At 35.6% G+C, this 15,520-nt stretch overlaps 3 protein-coding genes across 3 annotated transcripts; 1 reads left to right on the forward strand and 2 right to left on the reverse strand.

Annotated features, from left to right (window-relative positions):
- Positions 1-367: 367 nt before the first annotated feature.
- Positions 368-5,992, reverse strand: LOC141902413 (kinesin-like protein KIFC3). Its single transcript, XM_074790123.1, has 18 exons — positions 5,889-5,992; positions 5,342-5,444; positions 5,008-5,073; positions 4,836-4,924; positions 4,540-4,747; positions 4,223-4,461; positions 4,015-4,140; positions 3,281-3,484; positions 3,014-3,193; positions 2,654-2,932; positions 2,440-2,551; positions 2,178-2,359; positions 1,980-2,084; positions 1,758-1,888; positions 1,536-1,653; positions 1,290-1,419; positions 1,007-1,204; positions 368-902 (listed from the first exon to the last, which is right to left on the reverse strand). The coding sequence occupies exons 1-18, from the start codon at positions 5,895-5,897 to the stop codon at positions 760-762; spliced, it is 2,622 nt and encodes an 873-aa protein (XP_074646224.1). The 5' UTR covers positions 5,898-5,992; the 3' UTR covers positions 368-759.
- A 3-nt stretch (positions 5,993-5,995) lies between these two features.
- On the forward strand, positions 5,996-8,361 carry LOC141902414 (tRNA (guanine(6)-N(2))-methyltransferase THUMP3-like). The gene is made up of 8 exons (XM_074790127.1): positions 5,996-6,215; positions 6,335-6,412; positions 6,503-7,167; positions 7,309-7,378; positions 7,515-7,630; positions 7,720-7,807; positions 7,912-8,049; positions 8,193-8,361. The coding sequence occupies exons 1-8, from the start codon at positions 6,033-6,035 to the stop codon at positions 8,319-8,321; spliced, it is 1,467 nt and encodes a 488-aa protein (XP_074646228.1). The 5' UTR covers positions 5,996-6,032; the 3' UTR covers positions 8,322-8,361.
- A 200-nt stretch (positions 8,362-8,561) lies between these two features.
- Positions 8,562-15,258, reverse strand: LOC141902860 (uncharacterized). The gene is made up of 17 exons (XM_074790785.1): positions 15,124-15,258; positions 14,837-14,911; positions 14,515-14,688; positions 13,351-14,020; positions 13,038-13,264; positions 12,849-12,893; positions 12,617-12,760; positions 12,432-12,524; positions 12,136-12,276; positions 11,998-12,058; positions 11,745-11,893; positions 11,554-11,628; positions 11,269-11,461; positions 10,878-11,020; positions 10,686-10,801; positions 10,465-10,611; positions 8,562-10,388 (listed from the first exon to the last, which is right to left on the reverse strand). The coding sequence occupies exons 2-17, from the start codon at positions 14,909-14,911 to the stop codon at positions 10,139-10,141; spliced, it is 2,703 nt and encodes a 900-aa protein (XP_074646886.1). The 5' UTR covers positions 15,124-15,258; the 3' UTR covers positions 8,562-10,138.
- Positions 15,259-15,520: the final 262 nt, after the last annotated feature.

Consider the following 15,520-nt stretch of genomic DNA (forward strand, 5'->3'; position numbering starts at 1 on the left):
ACTTAAAAGATTTACAATAAAATTATCTTGCAGTAAACTTTTAGGTTGTTGATTATTTTTCTTCAATGGAGTGATGCAGTTGAACCTAATGCTGGATAGTGATAATACAGCTGAATGCCACGCTGGACCCAATTCTACAAGTTAAAAGAATCCTACAGATCAAATTTCAATAGAGTTACAACAGTGAAACTGGGATCTTATGTATTCTAACCTTGGACATTGATTGGAAAAGAATGAGTGACGAAAAGATTCTTTCTAGTATAGGTACAAATCAGTTTATTCTATACTACATATGTAACAACAGAATATGATATACATAAAAAAGCATAGTTCGTGTAACACATATCTTGTTAACATTACCATGTATTTATCAATTGCATTTCAAAAATATATATTCTGTTAGGAGAAGTAATAACATATCACTTAAAAAACTTAATAATAGAACTGAAATGGATAGATTCACCATTCATAAAATGTATCACAGTAAACATTACATATTGTTTGCAATAAATTTCACAAAAATGTATTCAAAGAATCACAAAAACCTAAAAATAAGTAGATGAGAATGATAATGTGTTTAGAAATTAATTTGGCAAGAATAGATTATCACAGAAGAATGGGACAGACACATACTACAATATTCCGGTACAAAAAATGATAAAATGCTGTTTACTAATGAACGTAACTAATATTGATTTTGATTCATTGAAGTCTAGAGACGTTTGATTATGAGTGAATACTGGTTGGTATGATGCCAAATTAAAGTTTGACAGCTTTCTTCGTAGCAGTTCCCAACTCAACTGTTCTCGCACGTTGACCAAAATTCAAGCTACATAAAGTTTCATTGACGTTCTTTTCAACCGGGGCAATTTGAACGATCATCAGAGTTTTACTTTCTCCCCCTAGAAGGTATAATCAAATCAAAATTGGTGTATGATATTATTTCCCATTGTTCCATAAAGTAAATCTTACAATAGATTTACCCCGCTGAAAGAGAAGACTTTACCTAATGAATCCTGTAGAAGGTACGTCAGTTTTGAGTTTCTATAAGGAATGTGAGATTGTTTATTCTTCAGGGCATGGATCACATCGCCGAGACTGGAGAGACTTTTATTGATATTTTGGGCTTCTTTTAGACGGGCACCATCTGCTCCCGACTTCGATACTCTTTCACTACCAGCTAAATCGACCAAATTCAGTTTCCCTAAAAACAAAACAGCAATGTGCAATGAAACTCATCCTTTCCTTACAAGTATTATTTGGATAAAAAATACCAGTATACAATTTACCTAATGTCCGGACACCAGTGGTTTTGTTAGTACCAAGAACGTTTATAGTTAACAATGCATGAGACCTCGATGAATGTTCATTCATGTTTGTACTGGCTGTAACTCTATTCATACGACCAACAGTAAATGTCTGAATTGAATAGAATTCTCGGTGTTATCACAAAAATATTTTACCAATAGAAAACCGGCAAGACCTGTGACTGAGCTTTTTCCAGAGTTGAACAATCGTATTAGGAAGAAACGTACCTTGTTCACTTCAGAAACATTGCTAACTTCTATACTTGTTAATCCTGGTACGTACAATGAGCTATCCTGGTTCATTTTTACATCCAGTTTACGAAGGGGGTCATTACTAAGCAAATCTCTGTAAACATGATATGAGAATATGCTCCTAATACAGGCACTTATCTTTGTGGATAAAATAGTCATATTTGAAGAGGGTATGTTTCTCCAGATTCTATAAATTACCTGATCATTTCATTATAGATTTCCATAACACTGACATTGATGCTGTAAACCCAGTCAGTTGATCGTTCTTCCATTTCATTGAACAACTCAATCAATGCCCTCTGGTTTATGCCAGGATCATCATTTGGACCCTGTTTGATTAAAACATATAGTATTTTGAAAAAGATGATAGCTACAGTTGCAGAGGAATACATGAGAATTGATTTGGTTTTTTGAACATACCTCCATGGTATAGGTCTTGCCCGATCCAGTTTGTCCATAAGCAAATATACAAACATTGTAACCATCAATTGCGCTAATCACTAGAGGTTTCACTTCTTCAAATACCTAGGTGCATAGAAAATGTGGTATGAAAATATATCACATGACCATATAATTTGTCAGTCAAGTCAAGTGGTCAGTCTTTGTAGTGTCCCATACCTCTGGTTGCGAACTCTTATCGGTGAACACTCTGTCCATTTCAAACACCTGCCTTCGTCCTTTGAACTGAACGTTTAACAGAGCATTATCATCTTCGTCATAGCTCAAACAATTCGTCGCCATGATACCTCCACCATCTTCTCTTATTTTGGGACGGACTCGCGTAAAAACTCTGATATTTCCTTCAGATAAAATATTTACAATCAATACAAGTACTGAAGTGTACATGTGCATGAGAAACTCAGCATATCTAGCTAAATACCTTTTAATTCGACGAGTTGGTTATGGTACTTCTTGCGAAGTGCCATCTCCTTACGATATTTTTGAACCAATTCTTTATTTTTGTCATCAACTCCTGATATAAGACGGGTGATCTATGTATGAATATATGAGAAAGAAAAATATACAATCAACATAAACTTAACCACATCAAACTCTGACCATCGAATAAAACCAACTATGGGCTAAAAACATACATGTTGACTGGTGTTCTTCACTGCTGCTGAGACAAATTTCGGTAGAGCTTGACAATCATCTTTTAATTTCTTCTGTTCCATGAGAATTTCTCTTATAATTGGGTAAAGACAGGTAACTTTTTCTCTCATGACCGCTAGGTTATTGTAAGCAAAAATCAACTTCTTTTCTGCTTGTTGCTTGATAGCTTGAACAGTTGCCTGCTTTTGAGCTTCAACTTTGTGGAATTGGCGCTGCAACTGGGCTTCAGCAGATATACATTGTTCTTCAGCCTCTGTAACCTATAGGAAATATCAACAATTACTACATATCTACCATACCTAAACGAACATGAATGTGCAGATCTTAGATTAACCTTTTACCTTCAACTCTAGCTCTTTACATCTATTGACAGCATTCACTAGCTGTGATTTACTGGATACACACGCTTCTTGCATGTTTCTCAAACGTTTATTCATTTCAATGATTTCTTTTCTCGCTTCTGACAGTGCTTGTTTATCTGCAGTAGATTCAACTTCCACTCTCTCGATCTTTGTTATCACCTATATGCAATACGTGCAAGTAAGAATGACTGCGAAAAATTGACGATATTTCGAATGCTGATTCTGAAATGATTGAATAACACTAACCTCAGGTTTTCTAGATTGTAAAGTGGTTAATTCAGTCATCATGCTGTTCAGATTCATAGCGATTGCTTTGTTCTCTTCCTGCAATTTCTGAACCTTGAATTGATGTTCAGACTCCAGGTGAGATATCTTCTTTGATTTCACTTGCAGTTCTTCATCAAGTTGATCAACACGCGATTTCAGATCTTCTTTTACATCCAGGAGATGCTGACAAACGAAAAATAGATAATTATTACTCGCACATATTTTCAGGATAAGTCAAGCCTATTATGTTCATGATTTACAAATTATGTAGATCTTGTTTCATAGACTGAGTAGGGAGCATGAATGATTCCATCACCTAATTCTAAATCTATATTAGGATACAATAAGAATAACATGCCATGAAATGTTCCCAATATCATCTAGTCTGAAACCAGGCCTACTACAATGTACCCTGTGGTACTTACCATGAACTGTTAAACCTTTAGGCTGCACACACTAAGGGTTAGTTGAAAGCCAATATTTTTAGAAATACAAGTAGTTCAAGTAAGATAGTTAGCCTATACAAAGAGTAAGCATATACATGTAACAGTTAACAGGAGGGTCTTTGTACATTAGTAGGATGGCCAGTGAGTTTTCATAGAATGAACATTGCTCTAGTTATGAGAATTATTTACAATAGGACTTGGTAGTATATTTGAAAATGCACACCATTCATGTATGTGTTAATACTAGTTTACTAGGGTAATTTCTACCTGGTGTTCATCAGACTTGATTGACTCTTGACAAATTTTTTGCAATCTATAATTCTCCATTTCAAGTCGATCATTTTCTTCTTCGAGTTTTTTCAGAGCCTTCTCCGTATCAGTATTTGCAATTCCCTAATGCCGGTTGAAATCAAAAATATTCAACGATTCCTTATGAAAAGAAATTATCAAATACATGTAGTTATGAACTACCTACCTGGACATTGCGCAAACTTATTATTTCTTCTTGCAGGTCGTTTTTCACTTTCTCCAATAGAGTGATTGATTCCCTCAATTTGACAATCTCATTGTTGTATTCATTGCGTATGTACTCCGTCTGTGCTTGAGATGCCATCAGTTTACCAGTCATGTCAGCTTTCTCTTGTTGCAGTCTTTTGAGTTGCTGCAGTAACTGTGTGTGACCACTTGGTGTACGCACTATTGGACACTCTCTACCTGTAAACAACAGGTTGATAATTACCTATATGACCTGGGTTATGTAAGCTCTGAAGAAAATTTCTCATCAACTGTTACCTGATTTTGATGACTGAGTTAGTTGTTTTTCTAGCTCCCCAATTTTTGTTTCTTGCTCTTCTAACAACTCCTCTAGATGGGCAATCATGCCTTGTTTTTCTTCCAAATTCACCTCATGAGATTTCCTCATTATCTTGATCTGTTGTTTTTTGGTGAACTCCTCGCGAGTTAATTTTTGTTTGTACTGCTTGCATTTATCTGTTAACGTCTAGAAAATGATCAAACACAGGTTGAGGGAGTGGTTTTTAGGTATGATCACACTTATGATTGGCTGCACATAAAAACGATTGGCCTACCTTAATTCTGAAAAGGAGATCATCTCTTTGAGCATTTCTTTCAATTAGTTCTCTCTGTATAGCATGATATTCTATCATCGTCAATTCATCTAAAAACATTGAAGACATTGAGCTACAGGCCAATGTTAATTTCAACTCGTATCTTCAAAACTGTCATTAAACTTAGGCCTACCTATCTTCTGAGGTTCTTCAGCTAGATCTTCTTTAGAACCATTTACATCTTCAATCAGTTCATCAGCTACAGATGATATAGACATGTAATATCAGCTGGGGTTCAGGGTTTAAACACGGACTTGACACAAAAGGATTTTGACCCCAGTATCCTAGGTACTATATATAAAAAGACTTTTTTAAATATAGTACCTAGGATACTGGGGTCAAAATCTTTTTGTGTCAAGTCCCTGTGGGTTTTAAGGTGATGAACCTGAATTAGTGTGAAAGCTTTATATCAAAGCCCAAATAAGATTTATTATAGGACAAACAATAGGCCTGGCCTAATTTCTTACCATCAAGACCCAGTTGTTCACGCCATATTTCAGCACGCGATGGTGAAGGTTTCGCACCTTCCCTCGGCGTAAAAACCATCGGAGTCTTAAATACAGCTTTGACCTATAATGAAAAATATTAGCTAGGTGTATTACTTTTTCATTCATTCATTTAAATACTCCAGCACACTCGCATTCGCGAGTATTTTTTGGAGCGTGCGCGTCTGTGTTAGAAGAGAAAGGAAAAGAGTGTGTTATGGAAAATTCGATTAATAATAATAATTTCGATTAATAATAATAATTTCGATTAATAATAATAACTTTTCTTTCACTATCATCCAGTTCATTTCAATCAAAGTTTCTTATATCAATCCCATAAAAGAAGGCCTTTTTGGCGGGAGTCGCATCAACATCTTTCGGGATAGCAGGGCAAGTCTTCACCAAGAACCTTTTAGTGTCTGATGTAGCCCTACCACAGACAGAGATAAATTTGGGGAAAATGCTTAAATTATTTTAAGGCTTATTGCAATTTATGAAAAAAAGAGTGAATGCTAAAAGTAAGCAGTACCTTAGCCATTCCTATTTAGTATATCAAATAGAACCCCGGTGCTTCTAGGCCTATGTGATAAACTTTTAGAGGCACTTTCTCAAAGAAAAGCTTTTTTGACAGGTCTTGACATGTTTACATAGGTGGCAGCATCGTCGTAAAAACATGGCGGCGCCCATAGAGAACGAGGAAGTGAAAAATTATCCCAGTATTTGTGAAATAGAAGCCTCCGTTGCGACTGGTTTCGAACGCGTCGCTAAAGAAGAGATAGAAGAAAAGTTAAAAGTTCCTGTGAAACCATTTAGAGGCAATGTCGTGTTTACAATTCCATTTGAACACGTGAAAAGGGTACGCACTCGGTGCTAGCTTAGACCAAAAGTTGTACTAAGTAGCAAAATATACCACCAGAATGACTCCACAACTGACTTCTATATTTCAATGTATTTTCAACTTCTGTTATTTCATAGGTATATGAATTGCACGCTGTTGATAATGTGTATATCGTCTTGAACAGATTCAAAGATTTTCCATTTTCAAATGATCTGGTAAACTATTTCCCTCAATAAAAGATCTAAATAGATTTAGAAATCATTTACGCCATGGTGCTTATAATGGATTATTCTGTAATATTTCAGGAAGAAGCATTAACTCAGGTTGAGAAATTTGTTTCGAAAATCAACTGGAAGTTGGGACTTGATGTCTGGGGTCAGTTTTTCGAGTTTGCTCACCCAATTTCCCATTTACCTGCTGACGAAACGCTGTGGAAAGCTGAAGAATACCAGGAACCTCCTGTCAAAATATCTAAAGTAGATGATGTTGTTCACTCTGATAATGAGACAGCAGAACAAGTTTCCCCATCTGCGAAACAAGAATCTAAAGCAACTGATCACAAAACACAAAGTGAACCCTGCGAACGTATTGAAAATGTTATGGATGCTGTCATTCATGCAGATGTAGTTGTGAAAACCAGCGAAAATGGAGCTGCAGGGGATGCCCCTGTCAGAAAAAGTACAATTCCTTATAATCCATCGTTGCCGGGTTTCCGAGCGACCTGTTATCGAACCGGTAAGAATCACGTGTTTCAATCGATGCAGGCAGCTGCACGGTTTGGTGGTTTAATTCAGGACTATTTCGGATGGAACGTGAATCTAAAGAATTTCGATATCGAGGTCGTATTGAACATCAATGATAACGATGTATCGGTTATGATTCCCCTCACTAGAAAAAGCCTACATAGACGAAACATGAGCAACCTTGGCCCTACTACTCTGAGAGCTACAATTGCTTATAACATGCTCAGGTAAGTTTTCCTCTCATAACAGTATCCAAAGTAGGCCTACATATCACAGTCTTCTGATAATTTCATTTAATGTTATGTTTATTGGACTACGGTCCTGATGTTGTTCCACAGTGCTTCTAATATTTTCAATTCATTTTGTAGATTGTGTAAGATAAAGGCTGGGGATGTTGTTTGTGATCCAATGTGTGGCAGTGGAGGAATTCCTATTGAAGTAAGTACATCTACCACTGACAAGACAATGTGTGTCGATTTTTATGACCTCACTGCTCAGACATAGGTCAAAAAATAGACTTATCTGGTAAGATCTTGCTTATTTTGAGAATGATTGTTTTATTGTTGTACTGTAGGCTGCAGTATGTTGGCCTTCTAGTGTTCATTTAGCTGGTGATATTCATGAAATTGGATGTAATCGAACTGTTCAAAATGTGTGCGATTTGAATGTGCATCGCAAAAATCTCAAGAAGTAAGTCAACTGTTGAGTTCCATAGCACTGTTGGCATTTGATTTATAAAAGATATCATAAATTTCAGTATACATTTATTTGCTCTTTAGGAGTCAAATAAAAGTTGATGTGATGCAATGGGATGTCACTGACCTTCCACTGAAAGATGATGCAGTTGACATATATGTGACAGACTTGGTAGGTAATAAATAGATAATTCAGTGGCAGTGCCTGGATTATTGCTACTAGTTGCAAGAGTAGGAACAGACAAATAGAAAGACTTTCTCACTCATCTTTTTCAGCCATTTGGTAAAAGGCTCGGATCTAAATATGACAACCGTAAATTATACCCAAAAACGTTGAAAGAAATGGCAAGAACATGTAAACGTGAAACTGGAAGGGCTTGTTTCTTAACCCAGGATTCTCGAAATTTAATGAAGGTATGGCAACTGAATCTGTAATAGGAATCATTCATTTATTACATACGCTTAAAATTTGAAATTTTCATGGCCTTATATAACTCTCTTATTGTGTTTAACAAAACAATATGTACATCTAATGAATATCGCATTCCTCTCTTCAGAGTCTTGGTGCTCTAGGACATTTATGGAGACGTGTATTTATGACCGGCATCAATATTGGAGGACTAAGTGCAACTGTCACCGTTTTACAGCGGACTAAAAACTATTTCACAGCAACGGATAAAGACTAATCATAGTTGCATTAATGTGTAAAGTGAAATCATATGAATAGTGTAAGAATTTTGTATTAAAAGATTATAAACAATCTTTATGATAAAGAAACAATAGATGCCTTGTTATGCTTGGATTGGATATACATGTATCGATCATGAGGATAAGACATCCCTTCCATTATCCATAGATAAGTGATCATTATGCTATCATTATTCTCTTTGAAACAAAGACAAGAAAAGACGAGGTGTTATGGTGACAACCTGCAATAAATTTATTTACTTGCATCGAAGTGGAATGATATGACTACAAGTAGAAGGAACAAGTCGTATAATATTAAATATAAATATTAGTATACAAATTTCAAAAAGATAACTTGTGCTGGAATGTGTTTTTAAGAATGATATCACGACATGTTGTAAACCTCAGCAGATGCGTAGCTGCGAATCTTATAAATAGCTAACTGGTACATTTGGTTAAATCGGTGCTTTAATTCTAAAAAGCAAGCTACTGATTAAACCAGTTTAATCCAAGAATTTCATCTGTAGACCTGTTTGGTTATAATTCTGATACCACTTCTAGTAAAAACTGTTTACAGCCTGAATTAATCTAAATTAAAAAGCTGATGAGAAAAGATTGTCATAACTTACGACTTTTTGCACCACACTTGACCAGTACTGTTTAATTCTTAAGAAATATAAGGCCCCTAAAGTCTTTCACTTAAGTTTGGTTATCCATGGAGGCTTTCCACTAATAGCGAGAATGATATTATTGTTTAATTTGCAAGATATATCATAAGTGAACTATTCATGAGCAGAGATCAATTTAAATGAAAACATATCTACAAATTATTTTGGAATTATAGATAAAATAGGCCTCTACTTGTAAGGGAATGTTGTACCACCACATGCATACACGTAAATGAATGTATATAATACTATGCTAAAAATCTGCACAATCAATTTGTAAAATCATGTATAATATTGATTACCAAACTACCGAAAAACCCATGAATACACACGAATACAAAATAGAGACTACGCTGAAAAAATATTTACATCAGACAGGAGACATTACTGAATAAATATCAATTAAAAATATAAACATATACATAATCTGATGAAAAGAAACGTAACTTATTCGTTATTCAAATCTTGAAAAATTAATTCATACAAACATCGGTACATTCACCTGCATACTTTGTCAATACTTTGGATTTGGATCATTTAACTAGGAAAAGCCTTTTCCCATATTTATAATCTAACATCACTTTTATTTTTTCATATTCACACAATGAATTAATGTAACTAACATGAAAGACACACATTGCCTATAGGTAAATCATTATATCTTAGTACATGTAATAAAATTTAACAAATTCATTTGGTTGTAATTTTGATAAATAAAACACCCTGTCTACCATCTTATCAAACGGACATGCCATGCGATGTCCATTTTGAATATAGCACGACTATTCTTCATTAAGAATTGTGGTGGGATTTACATAATTTTTGGCACAACAACAAAATTAGGATGGATGCGTACAGTATATAAAAGTTATTTAGAACGAAAACATGCATTGTGTATAATTTTGGTTGGTGTAGATATATATAAGGATAAATAGATGCACCATTATGTGGACGTATATATCAATGAATACTCATCATTCAGGCTAAACAATGCCTGAAGATCTTCATTAGTTTTTACAGTACAAGAATGAATTAAGTATTTAAGTATTAAAGAACTCAAGCACTTTGATAACAATTACTTTCCTAAGTCTGACAATACTAGGTTTTTAAATACCGGTACTACTAATTACTAGAAACCTGATATTTCTCTAAACAATACTATTCAGAAGTCGGAGACAGTAGTTCCGATCATTAATCCAACTATCTCGTTTCATGGACAGTTCATCATAGTGATCAGAATCTGCCTGTATACAAGCACCAATGTACGCCGCGTGATAACGGTTTGGCATCGCGTGAACTTCCACTACGCACGACTCTGGCGTCATCTTCTCTATTTCATACTGAATACGATCAGCTAATCCCGGCAACATGCTTCCACCTCCACTCAGATAAATACTTCTGTAAACACAAAAACGACACTAAACAAATTGCCTTATCATCCAGTTGCATAAATATAATTAAACGTTCATTTTACCTGCACAGTTCTCGCCTTGTGTCCATAGGACATTCCTGTATGGCTTTATAAATCACTTTGTGCAAATATGGTAGATCTAGACCCCAAAGTTCAGTTTCAAATAGACCCTCCGTAGCAGTGAATCGACCAACATCAAGGGAAACATCACTAGTGTAGTAAAATTGACAAAGTTAAGGCATAAAGGATTCTGAAGTTTAGCTACTCGAATCAAGTCAACATACCTCCAAGTTTTATACGGAAGATCATATTCCGATAGATCAACACTTCTTTCATATTGATCTTGATTTTTGCAACCATTTGACAATTCTTCCGCAAAGTTCTTGGACACAAAACATGTCTAGGTAAAATCAAAATATTAATTACGGAACAAAAAGCATTTCTTCATCTAAAAAGTGACAAATAATCGCGCTGACCTTCTCCATCACAAGTCTGCTGAGCAACTGTTCAACTGGCACCAAAAATCTATATTTATTTTCAGCTAGGTTTTGGTTTAGAGACTCCATTATTTTTGCTCCTCCAATCGGTTGCCTTGTTAATCCACCAGCCATTAAGTATCCTGTAAGTAAGACATGAAGAACTAGTGTCATATAAAATATTTCTTTGTACTGCTCTTAGAAGCAGCAAGGGTAAATATATACATAAACCAAATATCAAGACCATACACTACATGTGTATCGAAAACTTCCCAAGAAAACTAATTCTGTCAACAGATGGTTGGATGGACGTCGGACAAAAAGTGAACATAAAGGTCTACTGGGACTGAAGTCCCAAGTTGGCAAAAGCAAAACGTTTTTCATAACCTACCATCAATTACAGGTAGGACATCATATCTATCACCGATGTCTACGACAATACCAGATTTTGCTCTGTATGCATGTAGAGCCAGGACTGCTTGATGTGCAATTTGAACACTTTGAATATGGAACTTGTTGAATAGTGTGTCCATCATTATCTCAAGTGCTTTGGCATTCATCTGATGCGGAATACTTAGCATGACCTGAAATTCAAATTGTGAGTACCGATATCACAAAGAGAAAGGAAAAATACATTGCACATTAAATTGCAATTACAACAATTTCTCATTCTTACTTTATACTGAGAGGTTTCAATGTCCAATTGTTCAAACAGTAGATCAACAAATCCAGGTATAGTTTTAGCAGTGAGCTAAAATCACAAAAAATCTATGTTTACATGATATGACAATAAGAATTCTACCAGTACCCTATGTCATATGACATTTCAGTTGATATACCAGGTAATGCAAAACTAAACAAATCTACCTCATTGAATTTCAATGATGGCCTTAGAGGATAAACCACATCAGCAAAACGCCTCGAATTTGGTTTAAATGCATCAAATCCATACACGATACTGTTCGATTTTTTACTGATTGCCGCTACAGTTGGGAAGAACAAAGTTGGAAGAGAAGCTAAAAGAAAAATTGGAGGAATTGTAAAAATTCATTCTTAAATTTCCATGGAGATATTTCATTAAGAAAGAGCTATTTTAACGTTTTTTGATTATCTCACGTACGTTGATCACCCAGCACACCAGCCCTTATTGACGCACTACCAATGTCAATAATGACAATCTTCTGAAACAATTAAAAGCTACAGCTTTCAGACTCTGGATTCAAACAGAGAGAGAAACATAAGCGGAACATATACTAACCTTACGTCCGTGAGACTTAGGATTTAATACTGGTCGTACGAACCTCATCTTCGCATTATCAACAGTTTGTGAATTCAGCGCGGTCATCCATTGTTCTTGATCCTTTTCGGAGGCACATCTGACAACTAAGTAATGACCTCTCTGGAATAGAAAAAGATTTGGTGATATCCCAATAGCAAGGGTTCAGCTTTAGAGCCAAATCTAGCTAATAACTTTGAAACTGGCTTCAGATGAAAATAACCTAGATGAATGCAATATTGAAACCTGATACACCCAAGTGATGCTTGCTTACTAACCCGGTCGTCGATTCCGATAAGTTGATAACCATTATCTTCAATTACTCCACCCATAAGTTGTATATGTCCAACTTCAATATTACAATTACTAGACTAGAGTTTATACAAAATAATGTACACAGTGTTAGAACCAACTTGGACACAATAGAATTCATTAAGAACAATTAATAAACAAAATTGCTTACTTCAAAGAAATATAAGAAACCATCTTTCGCTCGGAAAAATTGCTTTCGCCATGTTTTCAAAAGTGTGGCCTTTTTTTTGTTCGCTGGAAGCCTCTCAAGTACGCCTTCTATATTTATATAATGCTTTGACACATCCACAATATTCTACAGAAAACAACAAATTAGTGGTCTCCTGTATATACCGGTAAATCATATAAATCTATTGACTACAAAACCCTTACTATGAACATACCTCTTCAAAATGCTTTACTTCATACAGTTCCTTTAAAAGCTTAATCTAAAATACATCAATATGTTTCAATGATAAACTTTATGTATATCTGAAAATTGCAATGAATACTGTATCTGACAGGTGTAATGGTGTGGTGACTATAAACCAGAAATGGACCCCATCATTTAAAAGTGGAAATGGCATGCTTACTGGATCCCAGTTGATAACTGATGGTCTGTCTTCAACCTTTTCATCTTCATATTCATCGGTAGACAGAGTATCGACGGTAATTTCAGTGACATTCCTATCATCTGTATTGCTTTCACCAATTGGGGGATCTTTCAAGATATGATTCACTTCGAAATGTGAAGAGTTATCTACAACATCATCACCAACTACAGCATTCATGACAGAACTATTTCCTGAATTGTCCACAACTGAAAATGGAAAATAGGAAAAGTGAATCAACTAAGATGAGTACGCTATTTATTAAACTTCCAGATGTACACAGTTTGATACTCACTGCTAAGAGAGTTTAACTGTATTTCAACTTTGCATTGTGAATGAGAATCTGTGTCCTTTTTTTTCGAAGAGACATCATTTCCCTCATCCACACCCTCTATATTCTTATTGGTTAAAGACTTATCCTCCTCCGATAATGACACATCACAGCTGGTTTTCGGTTGCGGAGTTTTCCTCAGATTTATCGTGAAGGTATTATCATCTTGAAATGTCAATTCCCTCGAAGATGGTTTCGTTGTTGCCCGCGGCGATGAAGCAGTTGCTGAATTGTTAATACTATTGGATGACGCTTGAAAGACCACGTTTGGCGAATTTGAATTTGGTGTATCCGATTTTCTTCGCATTATCCCCCACGGTGTTTGGAATCCATTTTGATCAGACAGGTTGTTATCAGAGACATTTTTTGGGGTGAGCGACGTCACGGAAGAATTCAGTTTTGGCGTCAGGGAACTCTTACTAGTATTTTGCGTTTGAGATTGCGAAGGTAAGGAGGCCGTTGATGAACTTTTCTTAATCGATCCAGCTGAGGCATAACTCACCAAATTGTTATGGCTCTGAGTGCCTTTCAACGAAGCTTGTTGACTGCATTCAGCGTTTCTAACGATCCATGAATCAGAATTTTTCTTTCGAGTACCAGCTATACCAGCATTTCTATTTTCAAAATCACTTCGCTGAAGCAAGAATGTATAATAATAATAGTTTAAACCGGTAATATGTATAGAACCAACTACATAGAAAATTTATAACGAATTTATTTGACAAAAATTAAAATCAAAAGACATTTAGAACTCTCACTAGAGATCATCACTCAAGAGATCATTGTATTTAAGCAAACTCAAATGATGGCAAAAAACTATTAGCCTATTCTAACCAGGTGAGACGAGAAAATACACAATATCCATGTAAGATGATAATGAGAGAAATCCTACAATAGATACAGCCAAAACGAGAAACTTGAATAGAAGAGTATATATATTTTCGCATCATTTCGGCTAAAGACTATTAGCCATCATCAGTATGCCTGATGATGGCTAATAGTCTTTAGCCGAAACGTTGCGCAAATATATATACTCATCTATTCAAGCTTTTTGTTTTGGCTGAATTTACTGTGGGATTTCTCCTTTCGTTTTCTAACCAGGTCTATTCACATGAAATGTCAGCCTACCCGATTGAAACAAATTTGAGTTTTCTCCAGAAGATCCTTAATCTTGTCATGTAATTCTCCGATGGAATGATATTCGGGTGAATTCTCATCAGTTATTTGGTCATTCATGCGCGCAAATTCCTCCTGATCTTTCGTGATTTCATCTTCCAACGTGGATATTATTGCAATCAGATCCTAAAAAAATGAAGGTCAATGGCTCTCAAATCAGTCTTGGCAACGATACTTCCATCGAAAAGTTTCAGTAATATCCATGTATATGCAAGCATAAAGCTGGAGTTCCTATACTTTCGATACCCCAATCAGGGTTCATTTCACAGATTACCTGCATAGCCATATACTTGACCGACTTGGTGAAATCAGACAGATTGCATGTCAACAGTTCAGGTGGACAAGTCATCTGAAACCAAGATAGATTTATTCTCTATCATATAGTGGCATACATGAAATGATTGATTGTTGAACGAAATTCATATGACAAAAAAAAAATTTTTTTGTAAGATCAACTCAAGAAAAAGTTTTTTGTGACTGTCCTTTTTGAAACATTTTTATAAATTTGTCCTGATGAAGAGTTGTTAGGAACACACACGTCAATTTTCAATACCAAAGTACCTTAATGTAATATCGGCTATGCCCTTCGTTCGATTGATTATTGATTCTGTATCAATACATGGGTCGATATTTCAACCAATTCGATCATTTTGATCGTCCGCCATTTTGACCGAGTATGTCATGTGACATAGGTGGCAGCAGCGGATGGACTTGAATTTGCGGACCGGGAAACGGACAGGTGAGCTTGAATGATTCGCTCCTTCGGTATCGCAACTTCGTAACGCCGGCCGCGACTCGTTGCACAATGCGGAGTTGAATGATTAAATATACATTTGATTTTTTTATAGAAAGTTAACCCCGGATCACATGAACGATATTTTCCTTAGATAGAAGTGGTTACATGCGCCCAATAATTCATAGAACAATTCCACCAACCGCGCGGAATTAGTGAATTCCA

Source organism: Tubulanus polymorphus, chromosome 3, assembly GCF_964204645.1.
Source record: "Tubulanus polymorphus chromosome 3, tnTubPoly1.2, whole genome shotgun sequence".
NCBI lineage: Eukaryota > Metazoa > Nemertea > Palaeonemertea > Tubulaniformes > Tubulanidae > Tubulanus > Tubulanus polymorphus.